Here is a 19,436-nt window from a genome sequence, read left to right as displayed (position 1 = left end):
ACATTCATATAATTATCAAAATACACAAATAAACGTATCAACAAATACATTTAAACAAACGCAATCCAGACAGTCTACCATATGATAGTTATGATATTAGTTAAATTGATCTGAATGTTTTCATGTGGGATGCGAGATGTTTGATAGTGATAAAACAAATGTATTTCATACATTAGTAGTACAACACTGTTACCATGGGAATTAAGTTGTTAACGGTCACTCGAAGAATCATCGTGATGAAAAGCAACACACGACTCCATGCTTACTGATCTCCTAGCAAACCCAACACTTTTTCACGACTGTCTTTATCTAACAGTAAAGGGCAGGTATCACCGTGTCTTCCCACAGGGGGGGATTTTATGTCTTTCTCCCCGAGGACAGGAGAGTCTGTCTCTGTCTCAGTCGCTCTTTTCCATAATGGACAGGTCACTCTGTCTGTCCTCACAGTGGATAGGTGGACAGGTAAGTCTGTCTGTGTCTGTCTGTCCCACATTGTCTCTTCTACAGTGTTAGAATAGACAATACCAGTCTATGTATCTCTGTAGAAAGATCAGTCAGTCTCCATAATGTCTCTGTCCCAGTCTGTCTCTTCCACTGTCGGTCTCCATGTCTCAGAGGCCAGTAAACTAGTTTCCCTGCCAGGTCCCGTTGGTCTTGTTCAGAGAGGTGCTACTCCCATGTTTACTGTCTCCTGAGGCCTTCATGGCCAGCTCTGCTGTGTCTGCCATCGGCTGCTTGTCCTCTTGCTCCGTCTCCCGGTGGTAGAAGTAGTTGAAGTTGGACACAATGACGGGGACGGGCAGGGCGATGGTCAGCACGCCAGCGATGGCGCAGAGTGTCCCCACCATCTTTCCCCCCATGGTGATCGGGCACATGTCGCCGTAGCCCACTGTAGTCATGGTGACCACAGCCCACCAGAACCCGTCGGGGATGCTGACGAACTGCGTGCTGGGCTCGTCCACCTCGGCGAAGTAGATGGCGCTGGAGAAGAGGATGACTCCGATGAAGAGGAAGAAGATGAGCAGGCCCAGCTCCCGCATGCTGGCCTTCAGTGTCTGGCCCAGGATCTGGAGCCCCTTGGAGTGTCTGGACAGCTTGAAGATCCTGAACACCCTAACCAGGCGGATGATTCGAAGGATGGCCAGAGACATTGCCTGGCTGGAGTTCTGGTCCGGGGTGGTGACCAGCTCCGTTACCAAGGTGACGAAGTACGGGATGATGGAGACAATGTCGATGATGTTCATGAGGTTGTGGAAGAAGTCGCTCTTGGAGGGACAAACCACGAAGCGCACAGCCAGCTCGAAGAAGAACCAGACGATGCAGGCCGTCTCGATGATGAAGAACGGGTCGGAGAACGTGGAGGTGATGGTTTTGGGCTTGGCCGAGGGCAGGATCAAGGTCCCGAGGCTGCCCAGCGATTGGTTCCCATCCAAAGGCATCAGATGCGTGACGGTGGTGGGTAGGACAGGGTCCAGGGAGTTTTCCCGGAACTCCGGCAGCGTCTCCAGGCAGAAGATGATGATGGAGATAACGATGACAAACACAGAGACCAGCGCCACGCCACGTGCCGCGTTGGAACTCTCGGGGTACTCGAACAGCAGCCAGAACTGGTGATACATCTCATTGGTCGGGAGAGGGATCTCCACTTCCTTGATGAAGCCCTCGTCCTCTCTGAACTGCTCCATGGCGTCGCTCCCCAGCTCATAGAAGACGATCTCATCAGCAAACACATCCAGTGGAACGTTGGCCGGCCGACGGATCTTCCCTCCTGACTGGTAGTAGTACAGGATGCCATCGAAGCTGGGCCGGTTCCTGTCGAAGAAATACAGGTTCCTCATGGGGTCAAAGTAGTCCATCCTCTTCCTAGGGTCCCCCAGAAGGGTCTCAGGGAACTGGTCGAGGGTTTTGAGCTGCGTCTCGAATCGTAGCCCGGCGATGTTGATGATGACCTTCTGGTCTCCGTCGTCTAGACCTGTCTTGTCCACAAACAGATCCTCACAGCACTCCTTAGCCAGCTGGCTGAAGATGGTCTCGCTCTGCATCTGGGTCTCACTATTAAGCAACTTCTGCCAGTTGGTGATGATGCTGGCACATCTAGGGTGCCCCCTCCTGCTGTGGGCTGGCATGAGGGGCGACTGAGGCACGCCCAAATGATTGGGGGACGGGGACGGGCATGGGGAGGTGTGCCAAATGTGGGGGTTGTGTGAGGAGGGGCAGTGAGGCTGGGGGGTGGAGGTGTGGTTGGGCAGGGGGGAGAAGAGGTGGTGAGAGCCGGGGAAGGAGCATTGTTCGGGGGGAATGTTGACCGCCAGGGCAGCGGTCTCATCAGGGTAATCTGAGTTGTCCAGTTCATTTTCCAGGCTGCTGTCAATATCGTCCAGACTCTCAAAGTCCACCATAGCCACCTCCATGGTTTCTCCAGCTGCTGCTGTTCCCACAGTCCCAGACCCAGGTCCTTAACAAAGACCCTTAGCCTGAGGCCCAGGAAATCCAGGTGAGGAGATCCAGGTGAGGAGATCCAGGTGAGGAGATCCAGGGAGGGTGGCAGACTTCAGTACCAGGCCTGGCTGTATGGCCAGAGAGAGAGGCTGACCTCAGACTCTAAGGCCCAGAAAGAGAAGCTGTCCTTACACTCTAAGGCCCAGAGAGAGAGGCTGTCCTCAGGCTCCTCGGGCTCTAAGGCCCAGAGAGAGAAGCTGTCCGGAGACTCTAAGGCCCAGAGAGAGAGGCTGTCCTCAGACTCTAAGGCCCAGAGAGACAGATGGAGGTAGTCTTCAGGGTAACAGGCTCTCCAGCAGTCAACAGATGGTTCCTCACCTCTGCTACCCTCTCCTTCTCAAACCTGAAGAGGGGGACCAAGAGAGAAAAATAAATGCAGTGATTATTGTTATTTGGCAATGTAAACATACATTATATATTTTTTATTACATTTTTTTATTTCACCTTTATTTAACCAGGTAGGCCAGTTTGAGAACACCTTTATTTAACCAGGTAGGCCAGTTTGAGAACACCTTTATTTAACCAGGTAGGCTAGTTTGAGAACACCTTTATTTAACCAGGTAGGCCAGTTTGAGAACACCTTTATTTAACCAGGTAGGCCAGTTTGAGAACACCTTTATTTAACCAGGTAGGCCAGTTTGAGAACACCTTTATTTAACCAGGTAGGCCAGTTTGAGAACACCTTTATTTAACCAGGTAGGCCAGTTTGAGAACACCTTTATTTAACCAGGTAGGCCAGTTTGAGAACACCTTTATTTAACCAGGTAGGCCAGTTTGAGAACACCTTTATTTAACCAGGTAGGCCAGTTTGAGAACACCTTTATTTAACCAGGTAGGCCAGTTTGAGAACACCTTTATTTAACCAGGTAGGCCAGTTTGAGAACACCTTTATTTAACCAGGTAGGCCAGTTTGAGAACACCTTTATTTAACCAGGTAGGCCAGTTTGAGAACACCTTTATTTAACCAGGTAGGCCAGTTTGAGAACACCTTTATTTAACCAGGTAGGCCAGTTTGAGAACACCTTTATTTAACCAGGTAGGCCAGTTTGAGAACACCTTTATTTAACCAGGTAGGCCAGTTTGAGAACACCTTTATTTAACCAGGTAGGCCAGTTTGAGAACAAGTTCTCATTTACAATTGCGACCTGGCCAAGATAAAGCAAAGCAATTCGACACCTACAACAACACAGAGTTACACATGGAATAAACAAAACATAGTCAATAATACAGTAGAACAAAAGGAAACAAAAAGTCTATATACAGTGAGTGCAAATGAGGTAAGATAAGGGAGTTAAGGCAATAAATTGGCCATGGTGGCGAAGTAATTACAATATAGAAAATAAACACTGAAATGGTAGATGTGCAGAAGATGAATGTGCAAGTAGAGATACTGGGGTGCAAAGGAGAAAGATAAATCAATAAATACAGTATGGGGATGAGGTAGTTGGATGGGCTATTTACAGATGGGCTATGTACAGGTGCAGTGATCTGCGAGCTGCTCTGACAGCTAGTGCTTAGAGCTATATTTTGAATGACTCCAACCTAAGTGTATGTAAACTTCCGACTTCAACTGTAAATATATACACTGTATTGGAGAGAGAGTGAGAGAGAGGGTTAGAGAGTGTGACATGTTTGCTGCTGACAGTCCTGCTATCCGCACCAGTTGCTTTAGACTGGCTCTGCTTTCAACTGCTTGACACTGACACCCTGATGCCTGACACACAGACAAAACACCTCCTCCTGTTCACTTGCTATGCACCTGACCTGGTTAGAACAACAGGGAGGAGAGGAGGCAGCACAGGGTCACTGGGTTTCGGAGTTGTGCAGTATTCCTATACTACACCTATATATAGACATAGACACAGTATTCAGTACTCCTATACTATACCTACACCTATATATAGACACACACACACCACACACACACTCACACACACACTCACACACACTCACACAGAAACAAGTTATATATATATTTTCCCTTGTGTACTTTAACTATTTGCACATTGTTACAACACTGCATATAGACATATTATGACATTTGTAACGTCTTTATTATTTTGGAACTTCTGTGAGTGTAATGTTTACTGTTCATTTTAATAGTTTATTTCACTTTTGTTTATTATCTACTTCACTTGCTTTGGCAATGTTAACATATGTTTCCCATGCCAATAAAACCCCTTGAATTGAATTGAATATATATATAGATAGACAGAGAAAGAGATAGCGAGAGAGAGGGATAATTGGGGGGAAATGAAGACAGGATAATTATAGAGAGAAAAATAATTGGAGCAGGGAGAAGTGAGAGAGATAAAGGAGAAAGGAGAGAGATAAAGGAGAAGTGAGAGAGATAAAGGAGAAAGGAGAGAGATAAAGGAGAAAGGAGAGAGATAAAGGAGAAATGAGAGAGATAAAGGAGAAATGAGAGAGAAAGGAGAAAGGCTTATGAGGGGTGGATATGAGAAAGAGGGGTTTGAGGGAGAAAGAGAAGAAAGGGATGAAGAGGTGACAACACATTAGTGAGTACCACTTTCCATAGTGGTGGCTGCATCATGTTATTGGTATGCTTGCAATAGTTAAGGACTGGGGAGTTTTTCAGGATAAAAAAATTACTGAATGGAGCTAAGCACAGGTAAAATCCTAGAGGAAAACCTGGTTAAGTCCGTTTCCAACATTCACTGGGAGATTCATTCACCTTTCAGCAGGACAATAACCTTAAACATAAGGTCAAATCTACACTGGAGTCGACGAGTTATAGTGTTGACTTTAATCTACGTGAAAATCCATGGGAAGACCAGAAAATGGTTGTCTAGCGATGATCAACAAGCAATTTGACAGAGCTTGAAGAATTTTGAAAAGAATAATGGGCAAATGTTGCACAATCCAGGTGTGGAAAGCTCTTAGAGATTTACCCAGAAAGCCTCACAGCTGTAATCGCTGCCAAAGGTGCTTCTACAAAGTATTGACTCAGGGGTGTGAAAACTTACAGTATGTAAATTACATGTCTGTATTTTATTTTTATTAAATTGGCAAAATATTCTAAAACCATGTTTTCACTTTGCCATTATGGGGTGTGGTGTGAAAAAAAATGATTTAATCCATTTTGAATTCAGGCTGTAACAACAAATGTGGAATAAGTCTTAGGGTTTGAGTACTTTCTGAAGGCTCGGTACGCATGTTGTTTGTGCAATGGTATCTTCTAAATCAGAGAGGAATTGGTGAAACATGAAAATGTTAGCTAGCTAGCTGCAGGAGGTAAGAAACATGTAGCATCTAATTAGGGTCCCCTGGAAATACTGACCAACACTTTGATTCCTACACCGTCAATAATTCCTCCCTGGCTTATTCATTCATTGTCATGTGAAAGAACAACGTATTCAAGGTGCTTCCCACTGTATTCTAACTATACAATAAGAATAATCATTATATTACCATGATTCCAAAAGTTCACAAATTAACTAGGCCTGTTTTTGTTGTTGTTGCCCATATTAAGCAGGCCACATAACCCATAACATTCACTACATAACCCATAACATTCACTACATAACCTATAACATTCACTCCATAACCTATACAGTTCACTACATAACCTATAACATCCACTACATAACCTATAACATTCACTACATAACCTATAACATTCACTCCATAACCTATAACATTCACTACATAACCTATAACAATCACTACATAACCTATAACACATACCATCCACTACATAACCTATAACATCCACTACATAACCTATAACATATAACATCCACTACATAACCTATAACATCCACTACATAACCTATGGCATTCACTCCATAACCTATAACATCCACTACATAACCTATAACAATCACTACATAACCTATAACATCCACTACATAACTTATAACATTCACTACATAACCTATACCATCCACTACATCACATATAACATTCACTACATAACCTATAACATTCACTACATAACCTATAACATTCACTACATAACCTATAACATTCACTACATAACCTATAACATTCACTACATAACCTATACCATCCACTACATAACCTATAACATTCACTACATAACCTATACCATCCACTACATAACCTATAACATTCACTACATAACCTATACCATCCACTACATAACCTATAACATTCACTACATAACCTATAACATTCACTACATAATCTATAACATCCACTACATAACCTATAACATCCACTACATAACCTATAACATCCACTACATAACCTATAACATTCACTACATAACCTATAACATCCACTACATAACCTATAACATTCACTCCATAACCTGTACAGTTCAGCACATAACCTATAACATTCACTACATAACCTATAACATTAACTACATAACCTATAACATTCACTACATAACCTATAACATTCATTACATAACCTATACCATCCACTACATCACATATAACATTTACTACATAACCTATAACATATAACATTCACTACATAATCTATAACATTCACTACATAACCTATAACATTAACTACATAACCTATAACATCCACTACATAACCTATAACATCCACTACATAACCTATAACATCCACTACATAACCTATAACATTCGCTACATAACCTATAACATCCACTACATAACCTATGACATCCACTACATAATCTATAACAATCACTACATAACCTATAACATCCACTACATAACCTATAACATCCACTACATAACCTATAACATCCACTACATAACCTATAACATCCACTACATAACCTATAACATTCACTACATAACCTATAACATTCGCTACATAACCTATAACATCCACTACATAACCTATGACATCCACTACATAATCTATAACAATCACTACATAACCTATAACATTAACTGCATAATCTATAACATCCACTACATAACCTATGACATCCACTACATAATCTATAACAATCACTACATAACCTATAACATCCACTACATAACCTATGACATCCACTACATAATCTATAACAATCACTACATAACCTATAACATTAACTGCATAATCTATAACATTCACTACATAACCTATGAAAAAAACACCAAAAAAGTGTTAAACAAATCAAAATATATTTGAGATTCTTCAAAGTTGCCACCCTTTGCCTTGACGAGAGCTTTGCCAACTTTTGGCATTCTCTCAACAAGCTTCAGGAGGTAGTCACCTCACTGTTGAAGTTGAGACTGGTGTTTTGTGGATTCATTCACCAAATCAACCTAGGAGCTATGGCATCTGGGATTCACCAAACCAGCACACTTCGTAACACTTGATAATACTTCATAAGCCTTCATAGACACATATACACACACATGCGTGTATCATCCAGTCTTACCTCTGCTGAGTCCCTAGAGGTTGAGAGAGAGAGGGATGTCCCAGTAGACCAGTCTGTATGAGAGAGAGGGATGTCCCAGTAGACCAGTCTGTATGATCTGGAATCATGATGGCTAGTCTATCAGACCGGGGTAACCCTAACCCTACCTTACTTTACCCAATAAGAAACTGGAGCAGGGGCACAGGGCACAAGCAAACACACACGCACACACACACAAATAGACAGACACACGCACAAGCAAACACACACGCACGCACACACAAATAGACAGACACACGCACAAGCAAACACACCCGCACACACACACAAATAGACAGACACACGCACAAGCAAACATACACATGTCTTCTCTATGTAGTCCAGTGTCTTCTCTATGTGGTCCAGTGTCTTCTCTATGTGGTCCAGTGTCTTCTCTATGTGGTCCAGTGTCTTCTCTATGTAGTCCAGTGTGTCTTCTCTATGTAGTCCAGTGTGTCTTCTCTATGTAGTCCAGTGTCTTCTCTATGTAGTCCAGTGTGTCTTCTCTATGTAGTCCAGTGTCTTCTCTATGTAGTCCAGTGTGTCTTCTCTATGTAGTCCAGTGTGTCTTCTCTATGTAGTCCAGTGTGTCTTCTCTATGTAGTCCAGTGTGTCTTCTATATGTAGTCCAGTGTGTCTTCTCTACGTAGTCCAGTGTGTATTCTATATGTAGTCCAGTGTCTTCTCTACATAGTCCAGTGTGTCTTCTCTACGTAGTCCAGTGTGTCTTTTCTATGTAGTCCAGTGTGTCTTCTCTATGTAGTCCAGTGTGTCTTCTCTATGTAGTCCAGTGTGTCTTCTCTATGTATACCAGTGTCTTCTCTATGTGGTCAAGTGTGCCTTCTATATGTAGTCCAGGGTGCCTTCTACATGTAGTCCAGTTTGTCTTCTCTATGTAGTCCAGTGTGTCTTCTCTATGTAGTCCAGTGTGTCTTCTCTTTGTATTCCAGTCTGTCGTCTCTAAGTAGTCCAGTGTGTCTGTAGAGAGAGAGACCAGTGTGTCTGTAGAGAGAGAGACCAGTGTGTCTGTAGAGAGAGAGACTAGTGTGTCTGTAGAGAGTGAGACTAGTGTGTCTGTAGAGAGTGAGACCAATGTGTCTGTAGAGAGAGAAACCAGTGTGTCTGTCGAGAGTGAGACCAGTGTGTCTGTAGAGGAAGACACCAGTGTATGTCTGTAGAGAGAGAGAGAGAGACCAGTGTATGTCTGTAGAGAGAGAGACCAGTGTGTCTGTAGAAAGAGACACCAGTGTGTGTCTGCAAAGAGACAGACCAGTGTGTGTCTGTAGAGAGAGAGACCAGTGTGTCTGTAGAAAGAGACACCAGTGTGTGTCTGCAAAGAGACAGACCAGTGTGTGTCTGTAGAGAGAGATGCCAATGTGTCTGTAGAGCGAGAGACCAGTGTGTGTCTGTAGAGAGAGAGACCAGTGTGCAAGCAGAGAGAGAGACCAGTGTGCAAGCAGAGAGAGAGACCAGTGTGTCTGTAGAGCGAGAGACCAGTGTGTGTCTGTAGAGAGAGAGACCAGTGTGCAAGCAGAGAGAGAGACCAGTGTGTCTGTAGAGAGAGAGACCAGTGTGTCTATAGAGAGAGAGACCAGTGTGTCTGTAGAGAGAGAGACCAGTGTGTCTGTAGAGAGAGAGAGACCAGTGTGTGTCTGTAGAGAGAGACCAGTGTGCAAGCAGAGAGAGAGAGACCAGTGTGTCTGTAGAGAGAGACCAAAAATCAAATCAAATCAAATGTATTTATATAGCCCTTCGTACATCAGCTGATATCTCAAAGTGCTGTAAAGAAACCCAGCCTAAAACCTCAAACAGCAAGCAATGCAGGTGTAGAAGCACGGTGGCTAGGAAAAACTCCCTAGAAAGGCCAAAACGTAGGAAGAAACCTAGAGAGGAACCAGGCAATGTGGGGTGGCCAGTCCTCTTCTGGCTGTGCCGGGTGGAGATTATAACAGAACATGGCCAAGATGTTCAAATGTTTATAAATGACCAGCATGGTCGAATAATAATAGGGCAGAACAGTTGAAACTGGAGCAGCAGCACGGTCTGTAGAGGAAGAGACCAGTGTGTGTATGTAGAGATAGAGACCAGTGTGTCTGTAGAGATAGAGACCAGTGTGGCTGTAGATAGAGAGACCAGTGTGTCTGTAGAGAGAGAGACTAGTGTGTGTCTGCAGAGAGAGAGACCAGTGTATGTCTGTAGAGAGAGAGACCAGTGTGTGTCTGTAGAGCGAGAGACCAGTGTGTGTCTGTAGAGAGAGAGACCAGTGTGTCTGTAGAGAGAGTGACCAGTGTATGTCTGTAGAGAGAGAGACCAGTGTGTCTGCAGAGAGAGAGACCAGTGTGTGTCTGCAGAGAGAGGCCAGTGTGTGTCTGCAGTGAGAGAGAGACCAGTGTGTGTCTGCAGAGAGACACCAGTGTGTGTCTGTAGAGAGAGAGACCAGTGTGTGTCTGTAGAGAGAGAGACCAGTGTGTCTGCAGAGAGAGACCATTGTGTGTCTGCAGAGAGAGACCAGTGTGTGTCTGTAGAGAGAGAGACCCGTGTGTCTGTAGAGAGAGACCCGTGTGTCTGTAGAGAGTGAGACCAGTGTGTCTGTAGAGTGAGACCAGTGTTTGTCTGCAGAGAGAGAGACCAGTGTGTCTGTAGAGAGAGAGAGACCAGTTTGTCTGTAGAGAGAGACCCGTGTGTCTGTAGAGAGTGAGACCATTGTGTCTGTAGAGTGAGACCAGGGTTTATCTGCAGAGAGAGACCAGTGTGTTTGTAGAGTGAGAGACCAGTTTGTCTGTAGAGAGAGACCAGTGTGTCTGTAGATAAAGACTACTGTGTCTGTAGATAGAGAGACCAGTGTATGTCTGTAGAGAGAGAGACCAGTGTATGTCTGTAGAGAGAGAGAGACAAGTGTGTCTGTAGAGTGATAACAGTGTTTGTCTGCAGAGAGAGAGAGACCCGTTTGTCTGTAGAGAGAGAGACCAGTGTGTCTGTAGAGTGAGACCAGTGTTTGTTTGCAGAGAGACCGGTGTTTGTCTGCAGAGAGACCAGTGTGTCTGTGGAGAGAGACCAGTGTGTCTGTAGAGAGGGAGACCAGTGTGTCTGTAGAGAGAGAGACCAGTGTGTGCCTGCAGAGAGACAGACCAGTGTGTCTGTAGATAGAGAGACCAGTGTATGTCTGTAGAGAGAGAGACCAGTGTATGTCTGTAGAGAGAGAGAGACAAGTGTGTCTGTAGAGTGATAACAGTGTTTGTCTGCAGAGAGAGAGAGACCCGTTTGTCTGTAGAGAGAGAGACCAGTGTGTCTGTAGAGTGAGACCAGTGTTTGCTTGCAGAGAGACCGGTGTTTGTCTGCAGAGAGACCAGTGTGTCTGTGGAGAGAGACCAGTGTGTCTGTAGAGAGACAGACCAGTGTGTCTGTAGAGAGAGAGACCAGTGTGTCTGTAGAGATAGAGACCAGTGTGTGTCTGTAGAGAGAGAGACCAGTGTGTCTGTAGAGAGTGAGACCAGTGTGTCTGTAGAGAGAGACCAGTGTGACTGTAGAGAGAGAGACCAGTGTATGTCTGTAGAGAGAGAGACCAGTGTGTCTGTAGAGAGAGACCAGTGTGTCTGTAGAGAGAGAGACCAGTGTGTCTGTAGAGAGAGAGACCAGTGTGTCTGTAGAGAGAGAGACCAGTGTGACTGTAGAGAGAGAGACCAGTGTATGTCTGTAGAGAGAGAGAGACCAGTGTGTCTGTAGAGAGAGAGAGACCAGTGTGTCTGTAGAGAGAGAGACCCGTGTGTCTGTAGAGAATGAGACCAGTGTGTCTGTAGAGAGAGAGAGACCAGTTTGTCTGTAGAGAGAGACCCGTGTGTCTGTAGAGAGTGAGACCAGTGTGTCTGTAGAGTGAGACCAGTGTTTATCTGCAGAGAGAGAGACCAGAGTGTTTGTAGAGAGAGAGACCAGTTTGTCTGTAGAGAGAGACCAGTGTGTCTCTAGATAAAGACTACTGTGTCTGTAGATAGAGAGACCAGTGTATGTCTGTAGATAGAGAGACCAGTGTATGTCTGTAGAGAGAGACCAGTGTATGTCTGTAGAGAGAGAGAGACCAGTGTGTCTCTAGAGTGATACCAGTGTTTGTCTGCAGAGAGAGAGACCCGTGTGTCTGTAGAGACCAGTGTTTGTCTGCAGAGAGACCAGTGTGTCTGTAGAGAGGGAGACCAGTGTGTCTGTAGAGAGAGAGACCATTGTGTGCCGGCAGAGAGACAGACCAGTGTGCCTGCAGAGAGACAGACCAGTGTGTCTGTAGAGAGTGAGACCAGTATGTCTGTAGAGAGAGAGACCAGTGTGTGTCTGTAGAGAGAGACCAGTGTGCAAGCAGAGAGAGAGAGACCAGTGTGTCTGTAGAGAGAGACCAAAAATCAAATCAAATCAAATGTATTTATATAGCCCTTCGTACATCAGCTGATATCTCAAAGTGCTGTAAAGAAACCCAGCCTAAAACCTCAAACAGCAAGCAATGCAGGTGTAGAAGCACGGTGGCTAGGAAAAACTCCCTAGAAAGGCCAAAACGTAGGAAGAAACCTAGAGAGGAACCAGGAAATGTGGGGTGGCCAGTCCTCTTCTGGCTGTGCCGGGTGGAGATTATAACAGAACATGGCCAAGATGTTCAAATGTTTATAAATGACCAGCATGGTCGAATAATAATAGGGCAGAACAGTTGAAACTGGAGCAGCAGCACGGTCTGTAGAGGAAGAGACCAGTGTGTGTATGTAGAGATAGAGACCAGTGTGTCTGTAGAGATAGAGACCAGTGTGGCTGTAGATAGAGAGACCAGTGTGTCTGTAGAGAGAGAGACTAGTGTGTGTCTGCAGAGAGAGAGACCAGTGTATGTCTGTAGAGAGAGAGACCAGTGTGTGTCTGTAGAGCGAGAGACCAGTGTGTGTCTGTAGAGAGAGAGACCAGTGTGTCTGTAGAGAGAGTGACCAGTGTATGTCTGTAGAGAGAGAGACCAGTGTGTCTGCAGAGAGAGAGACCAGTGTGTGTCTGCAGAGAGAGGCCAGTGTGTGTCTGCAGTGAGAGAGAGACCAGTGTGTGTCTGCAGAGAGACACCAGTGTGTGTCTGTAGAGAGAGAGACCAGTGTGTGTCTGTAGAGAGAGAGACCAGTGTGTCTGCAGAGAGAGACCATTGTGTGTCTGCAGAGAGAGACCAGTGTGTGTCTGTAGAGAGAGAGACCCGTGTGTCTGTAGAGAGAGACCCGTGTGTCTGTAGAGAGTGAGACCAGTGTGTCTGTAGAGTGAGACCAGTGTTTGTCTGCAGAGAGAGAGACCAGTGTGTCTGTAGAGAGAGAGAGACCAGTTTGTCTGTAGAGAGAGACCCGTGTGTCTGTAGAGAGTGAGACCATTGTGTCTGTAGAGTGAGACCAGGGTTTATCTGCAGAGAGAGACCAGTGTGTTTGTAGAGTGAGAGACCAGTTTGTCTGTAGAGAGAGACCAGTGTGTCTGTAGATAAAGACTACTGTGTCTGTAGATAGAGAGACCAGTGTATGTCTGTAGAGAGAGAGACCAGTGTATGTCTGTAGAGAGAGAGAGACAAGTGTGTCTGTAGAGTGATAACAGTGTTTGTCTGCAGAGAGAGAGAGACCCGTTTGTCTGTAGAGAGAGAGACCAGTGTGTCTGTAGAGTGAGACCAGTGTTTGTTTGCAGAGAGACCGGTGTTTGTCTGCAGAGAGACCAGTGTGTCTGTGGAGAGAGACCAGTGTGTCTGTAGAGAGGGAGACCAGTGTGTCTGTAGAGAGAGAGACCAGTGTGTGCCTGCAGAGAGACAGACCAGTGTGTCTGTAGATAGAGAGACCAGTGTATGTCTGTAGAGAGAGAGACCAGTGTATGTCTGTAGAGAGAGAGAGACAAGTGTGTCTGTAGAGTGATAACAGTGTTTGTCTGCAGAGAGAGAGAGACCCGTTTGTCTGTAGAGAGAGAGACCAGTGTGTCTGTAGAGTGAGACCAGTGTTTGTTTGCAGAGAGACCGGTGTTTGTCTGCAGAGAGACCAGTGTGTCTGTGGAGAGAGACCAGTGTGTCTGTAGAGAGACAGACCAGTGTGTCTGTAGAGAGAGAGACCAGTGTGTCTGTAGAGATAGAGACCAGTGTGTGTCTGTAGAGAGAGAGACCAGTGTGTCTGTAGAGAGTGAGACCAGTGTCTGTAGAGAGAGACCAGTGTGACTGTAGAGAGAGAGACCAGTGTATGTCTGTAGAGAGAGAGACCAGTGTGTCTGTAGAGAGAGACCAGTGTGTCTGTAGAGAGAGAGACCAGTGTGTCTGTAGAGAGAGAGACCAGTGTGTCTGTAGAGAGAGAGACCAGTGTGTCTGTAGAGAGAGAGACCAGTGTGACTGTAGAGAGAGAGACCAGTGTATGTCTGTAGAGAGAGAGAGACCAGTGTGTCTGTAGAGAGAGAGAGACCAGTGTGTCTGTAGAGAGAGACCCGTGTGTCTGTAGAGATTGAGACCAGTGTGTCTGTAGAGAGAGAGAGACCAGTTTGTCTGTAGAGAGAGACCCGTGTGTCTGTAGAGAGTGAGACCAGTGTGTCTGTAGAGTGAGACCAGTGTTTATCTGCAGAGAGAGAGACCAGAGTGTTTGTAGAGAGAGAGACCAGTTTGTCTGTAGAGAGAGACCAGTGTGTCTCTAGATAAAGACTACTGTGTCTGTAGATAGAGAGACCAGTGTATGTCTGTAGATAGAGAGACCAGTGTATGTCTGTAGAGAGAGACCAGTGTATGTCTGTAGAGAGAGAGAGACCAGTGTGTCTCTAGAGTGATACCAGTGTTTGTCTGCAGAGAGAGAGACCCGTGTGTCTGTAGAGACCAGTGTTTGTCTGCAGAGAGACCAGTGTGTCTGTAGAGAGGGAGACCAGTGTGTCTGTAGAGAGAGAGACCATTGTGTGCCTGCAGAGAGACAGACCAGTGTGCCTGCAGAGAGACAGACCAGTGTGTCTGTAGAGAGTGAGACCAGTATGTCTGTAGAGAGAGAGAGACCAGTGTGTCTGTAGAGAGAGAGACCAGTGTGTCTACAGATACACTAGTGTGTCTGTGGAGAGAGACCAGTGTGTCTGTAGAGAGCGAGACCAGTGTGTCTGTAGAGAGAGACCAGTTTGTCTGCAGAGAGAGACCAGTGTGTTTATAGATAAAGACTACTGTGTCTGTAGATAGAGAGACCAGTGTGTCTGTGGAGAGAAACCAGTGTGTCCGTAGAGTAAGATCAGTGTGTCTGTAGAGAGGGAGACCAGCGTGTCTGTACATAGTGAGACCAGTATGTCTGTAGAGAGAGAGAGACCAGTGCTTCTGTAGAGAGAGCGAGACCAGTGTGTGACTGTAGAGAGAGAGAGAGAGGCCGTGTGTGTCTGTAGAGCGAGAGCCCAGTGTGTCTGTAGAGTGAGACCAGTGTTTATCTGCAGAGAGATAGGCGTTGTCATGCCCTCTTCACGACTGTCTTGGTGTGTTTGGTTCATGATAGTTTGTTGGTGATATGGACACCTAGGAACTTGAAGCTCTCAACCTGCTCCACTACAGCCCTGTTGATGAGAATGCTCAGCCCTCCTTTTCCTGTTGCCCACGATCATCTCCTTTGTCTTGATCACTTTGAGGAAGAGGTTGTTATCCTGGCACCGTCAGGTCTCTGAACTCCTCCCTGTTTCGTCGTTGTCAGTGATCAGGCCTACCACTGTATGTCAACAGCAAACTTAATGATGGTGTTGGAGTCGTGCTTGGCCATGCAGTCATGGGTGAGCAGGGAGTAGAGGAGGGGACTGAGCACGCAACCCTGAGGGGCTCCCATGTTGAGGATCAGCGTGGCAGATGTGTTGTTACCTACCACTACCACCTGGGGGCTGATCGTCAGGAAGTCCAGGATCCAGTTGCAGAGGGAGGTGTGTAGTCCCAGGGTCCTTAGCTTAGCAATGAGCTTTGAGGTGCACTTTGGTGTTGAACGCTGAGCTGTAGTCAATGAATAGCATTCTCACATAGGTGTTCCTCCTTGTCCAGGTGGGAAAGGGCAGTGTGGAGTGCAATAGAGATTGTGTCATCTGTGGATCTGGTGGGGTGGTAGGCAAATTGGAGTGGGGTCTAGGGTTTCTGGGATAAAGGTGTTGATGTGAGCCATGACCAAACTTTCAAAACACTTCATGGCCACAGATGTGAGTGCTACGGATCGGTAGTCATTTAGGATTGTTACCTCGGTGTTCTTGAGCACAGGGACTATGGTGGTCTGCTTGGAACATATTGGTATTACAAACTCGGTCAGGGACAGGAATAAGGATTTCTTATAGGCGTCCGGATTTTTGGCCCGTTCCTTGAAAGCGGAACATTAGCTCGATGCGGAACATTAGCTCGATGCGGAACATTAGCTCGATGCGGATGTTGGCTGTAATCGATGGCTTCCGGTTTGGATATTAACATACTGTCACTGAGGGGACGACGTTGTCGATGCACTTATTGATGAAGCCGATGACTGTGGTGGTATACTCCTCATTGCAAAAGGCATCGGGTAGATGTAAATTACAAATATAATTGTATATATATATACACAGTTCCCATGGCTTCCACTAGATGTCAACAGTCTTTAGACAATGTTTCAGGCTTGTTTTCGGAAAAAGACCTGTCATTGGACAGGATCATGCATTGCTGGTGTGCCGGCGTGACCGAGTGCGTGACCTTCGTTGTTTTTCCTTTCTATTGAATACGCTATTGTCCTGTTGAAATATTATCGATTATTTAGACAATTGACAACCTGAGGATTATTTATAAACATCGTTTGGCGTGTTTCGACAAACTTTACCGCTACTATTGGGATGTATTCGTCTGTATGTTTTGACTGCCTTTGAGCCAGTGGATTACAGAACAAAACGCGCCAACAAAACTGAGGTTTTTGGGATATAAAGAGGGACTTCATCGAACTATACAAACATTTATTGTGTAGCTGGGACTCTTGTGACTGCAACCATATGAAGATCTTCAAAGGTAAGTGATTAACTTCTTTGGGCTGAGATCCCGTTAACGGGATCGATATGACAAAAGCCAGTGAAAGTGCAGGGCGCCAAATTAAAACAACAGAAATCTCATAATTAAAATTCCTCAAACATACAAGTATTTTATACCATTTTAAAGGTAATCTCGTTGTTAATCCCACCACAGTGTCCGATTTCATATAGGCTTTACAGCGAAAGCACCACAAACGATTATGTTAGGTCACCGCCAAGTCACAGAAAAATACAGCCATTTTTCCAGCCAAAGAGAGGAGTCACAAAAAGCACAAATAGAGATAAAATTAATCACTAACCTTTGATGATCTTCATCAGATGACACTCATAGGACTTCATGTTACACAATACATGTATGTTTTGTTCGATAAAGCGCATATTTATATCCAAAACTCTCAGTTTACATTGGCACGTTATATTCAGTAGTTCCAAAACATGCGGTGATTTTGCAGAGAGGCACATCAATTGACAGAAATACTCATAATAAACATTGAGGAAAGATACAACTATTATACATGGAACTTTAGATGCATTTCTCTTTAATGCAACCGCTGTGTCAGATTTCAAAAAAACTTTACGGAAAACCACACCATGCAATAATCTGAGTACGAGCAGACGAAAAGTCGAAAAGTTCCGTTACAGTCCGTAGAAACATGTCAAACGATGTATAGAATCAATCTTTAGGATGTTTTTAACATACATTTTTAACATAAATTCCTTTGTCTGTAGAAATGCAATGGAAAGCAAGCTAGCTTTCACATGACCGCGCATGTTCAGCTCGTGGGACTCAGGCAGACCTCTGACTCATTCCTCTCTCATTCAGAAGCATCAAACAAGGTTCTAGAGACTGTTGACATCTAGTGGAAGCCTTAGGAAGTGCAACATGACTAATATCTCCCTGTATCTTCAATAGGGCCTGAGTTGAAAAACTACCAGCCTCAGATTTCCCACTTCCTGTTTGGATTTTTTTCTCAGGTTTTTGCCTGTTTTATGAGTTCTGTTATACTCACAGACATAATTCAAACATTTTTAGAAACATCAGTGTTTTCTATCCAAATATACTAATACTATGTATATATTATCAACCGGGACTGAGTAGCAGGCAGTTTACTCTGGGCACCTTTCATCCAAGCTACTCAATACTGCCCCCAGCCATAAAAGGATAACACTTGTATTTTTTTAATGAATGTTTATTATGAATTATTTGGTATTTTTAATAAGATGCTCTGAAATTTCCCCGGATGTTGTCGAGGTGGGTCGCTAGATAGATAAATAAATACAGAATGGGGATGAGATAGTTGGATGGACTATTTACAGATGAGCTATGTACAGGTGCAGTGATCTGTGAGCTGCTACAACAGCTGGTACTTAAAGTTAGTGAGGGAGATAAGAGGCTCCAGCTTTAGTGATTTTTGCAGTTCGTTCCAGTCATTGGCATTATACATACTACGTCACTGTTGGCACTATCGAATCTAGACGAGGGACATGTAACATGTGTGTGTGTGTGTGTGTGTGTCTAAGAGCGATCAGATAGATTACAAGGTACTCAAAGCCCCCTAGACTGGAACGCAAAGGTTTGGCCTCTCCATGCTTGACTCACTTACTGTAGCACTCTAAATACTTAATGTTTAACAACTCCATTAAAGAGGCTAACATGAGAGAGATAGGGAGAGGGAGAGAGACAGAAAGAGATTGAGAGAAAGAGAGAGAGAGAGAGAGAGAGATAGGGAGAGGGAGAGAGACAGAAAGAGATTGAGGAGAGAGAGAGATAGAGAGAGAGAGATAGGGAGAGGGAGAGGGAGAGAGACAGAAAGAGATTGAGAGAAAGAGAGAGATAGAGAGAGAGAGATAGGGAGAGGGAGAGGGAGAGAGACAGAAAGAGATTGAGAGAGAGAGAGAGAGAGAGAGAGAGAGAGTGAGAGAAAGAAAGAGACAGAGATTGAGGAGAGAGAGAGATGGAAATAGAGGAGTGTGAAAGAGAGGAGACGAGAGAAAGACAGGAGATGAGAGTAGGAAAGATACAGTGAAGGAGAGGAGATGAGAGAAGGAAAGCAACACTGTAGTTATCAACTGTGTGCCGTGTGTGCATTCACACAGCCCCCCCCCCCACTCTTACACTAGCCCAAGCCAATGACATGTACCAGATGCTCAGCAGGCTCTGCTCACACTTACTGGTCTGAGGCCAAACCACACGACGGACAACATTGGACACTTTATGGAACACAAAGCCTTCACTATTTCATCCTGGAATATCCAAGGCCTGAGGTCATCTGTCTTTGGGTTAGGAGCTGGAACCTGGACTTCAGCAAAGAAATCAGAAATACAGACAACAAGAAATACAATAAACATGGTATAGAGGAGATGGACCTGCTAGTTGTCCTTTAGGTTACAGAGAGCTGGTAGTCCCATCCACCAAACTACTAGGTGGGTGGTATAGAGGAGATGGACCTGCTAGTTGTCCTCCAGGTTACAGAGAGCTGGTAGTCCCATCCACCAAACTACCAGGTGTGTGGTGTAGAGGAGTTGGACCTGCTAGTTGTCCTTTAGGTTAGAGAGAGCTGGTAGCCCCATCCACCAAACTACC

General features: G+C 45.0%; 1 protein-coding gene across 1 annotated transcript; it reads right to left on the bottom strand.

Moving 5' to 3' along the window:
- Positions 1-626: 626 nt before the first annotated feature.
- LOC110531301 (potassium voltage-gated channel subfamily A member 10) lies at positions 627-2,882 on the bottom strand. The gene is made up of 2 exons (XM_021614509.2): positions 2,357-2,882; positions 627-2,164 (listed from the first exon to the last, which is right to left on the bottom strand). The coding sequence occupies exons 1-2, from the start codon at positions 2,409-2,411 to the stop codon at positions 627-629; spliced, it is 1,593 nt and encodes a 530-aa protein (XP_021470184.1). The 5' UTR covers positions 2,412-2,882.
- Positions 2,883-19,436: the final 16,554 nt, after the last annotated feature.

Source organism: Oncorhynchus mykiss, chromosome 9, assembly GCF_013265735.2.
Source record: "Oncorhynchus mykiss isolate Arlee chromosome 9, USDA_OmykA_1.1, whole genome shotgun sequence".
Lineage (NCBI taxonomy): Eukaryota > Metazoa > Chordata > Actinopteri > Salmoniformes > Salmonidae > Oncorhynchus > Oncorhynchus mykiss.
This window is presented reverse-complemented; position numbering and strand designations above follow the sequence as displayed.

Coding starts and splice junctions, on each gene's coding strand:
- LOC110531301 (XM_021614509.2), bottom strand. CDS start 2,411: ATGGAGGTGGCTATGGTGGACTTTGAGAGTCTGGACGATATTGACAGC. Junction 2,165..2,356: donor CGATATTGACAGCAGCCTGG/AAAATGAACTGG, acceptor CATGCCCGTCCC/CGTCCCCCAATCATTTGGGC.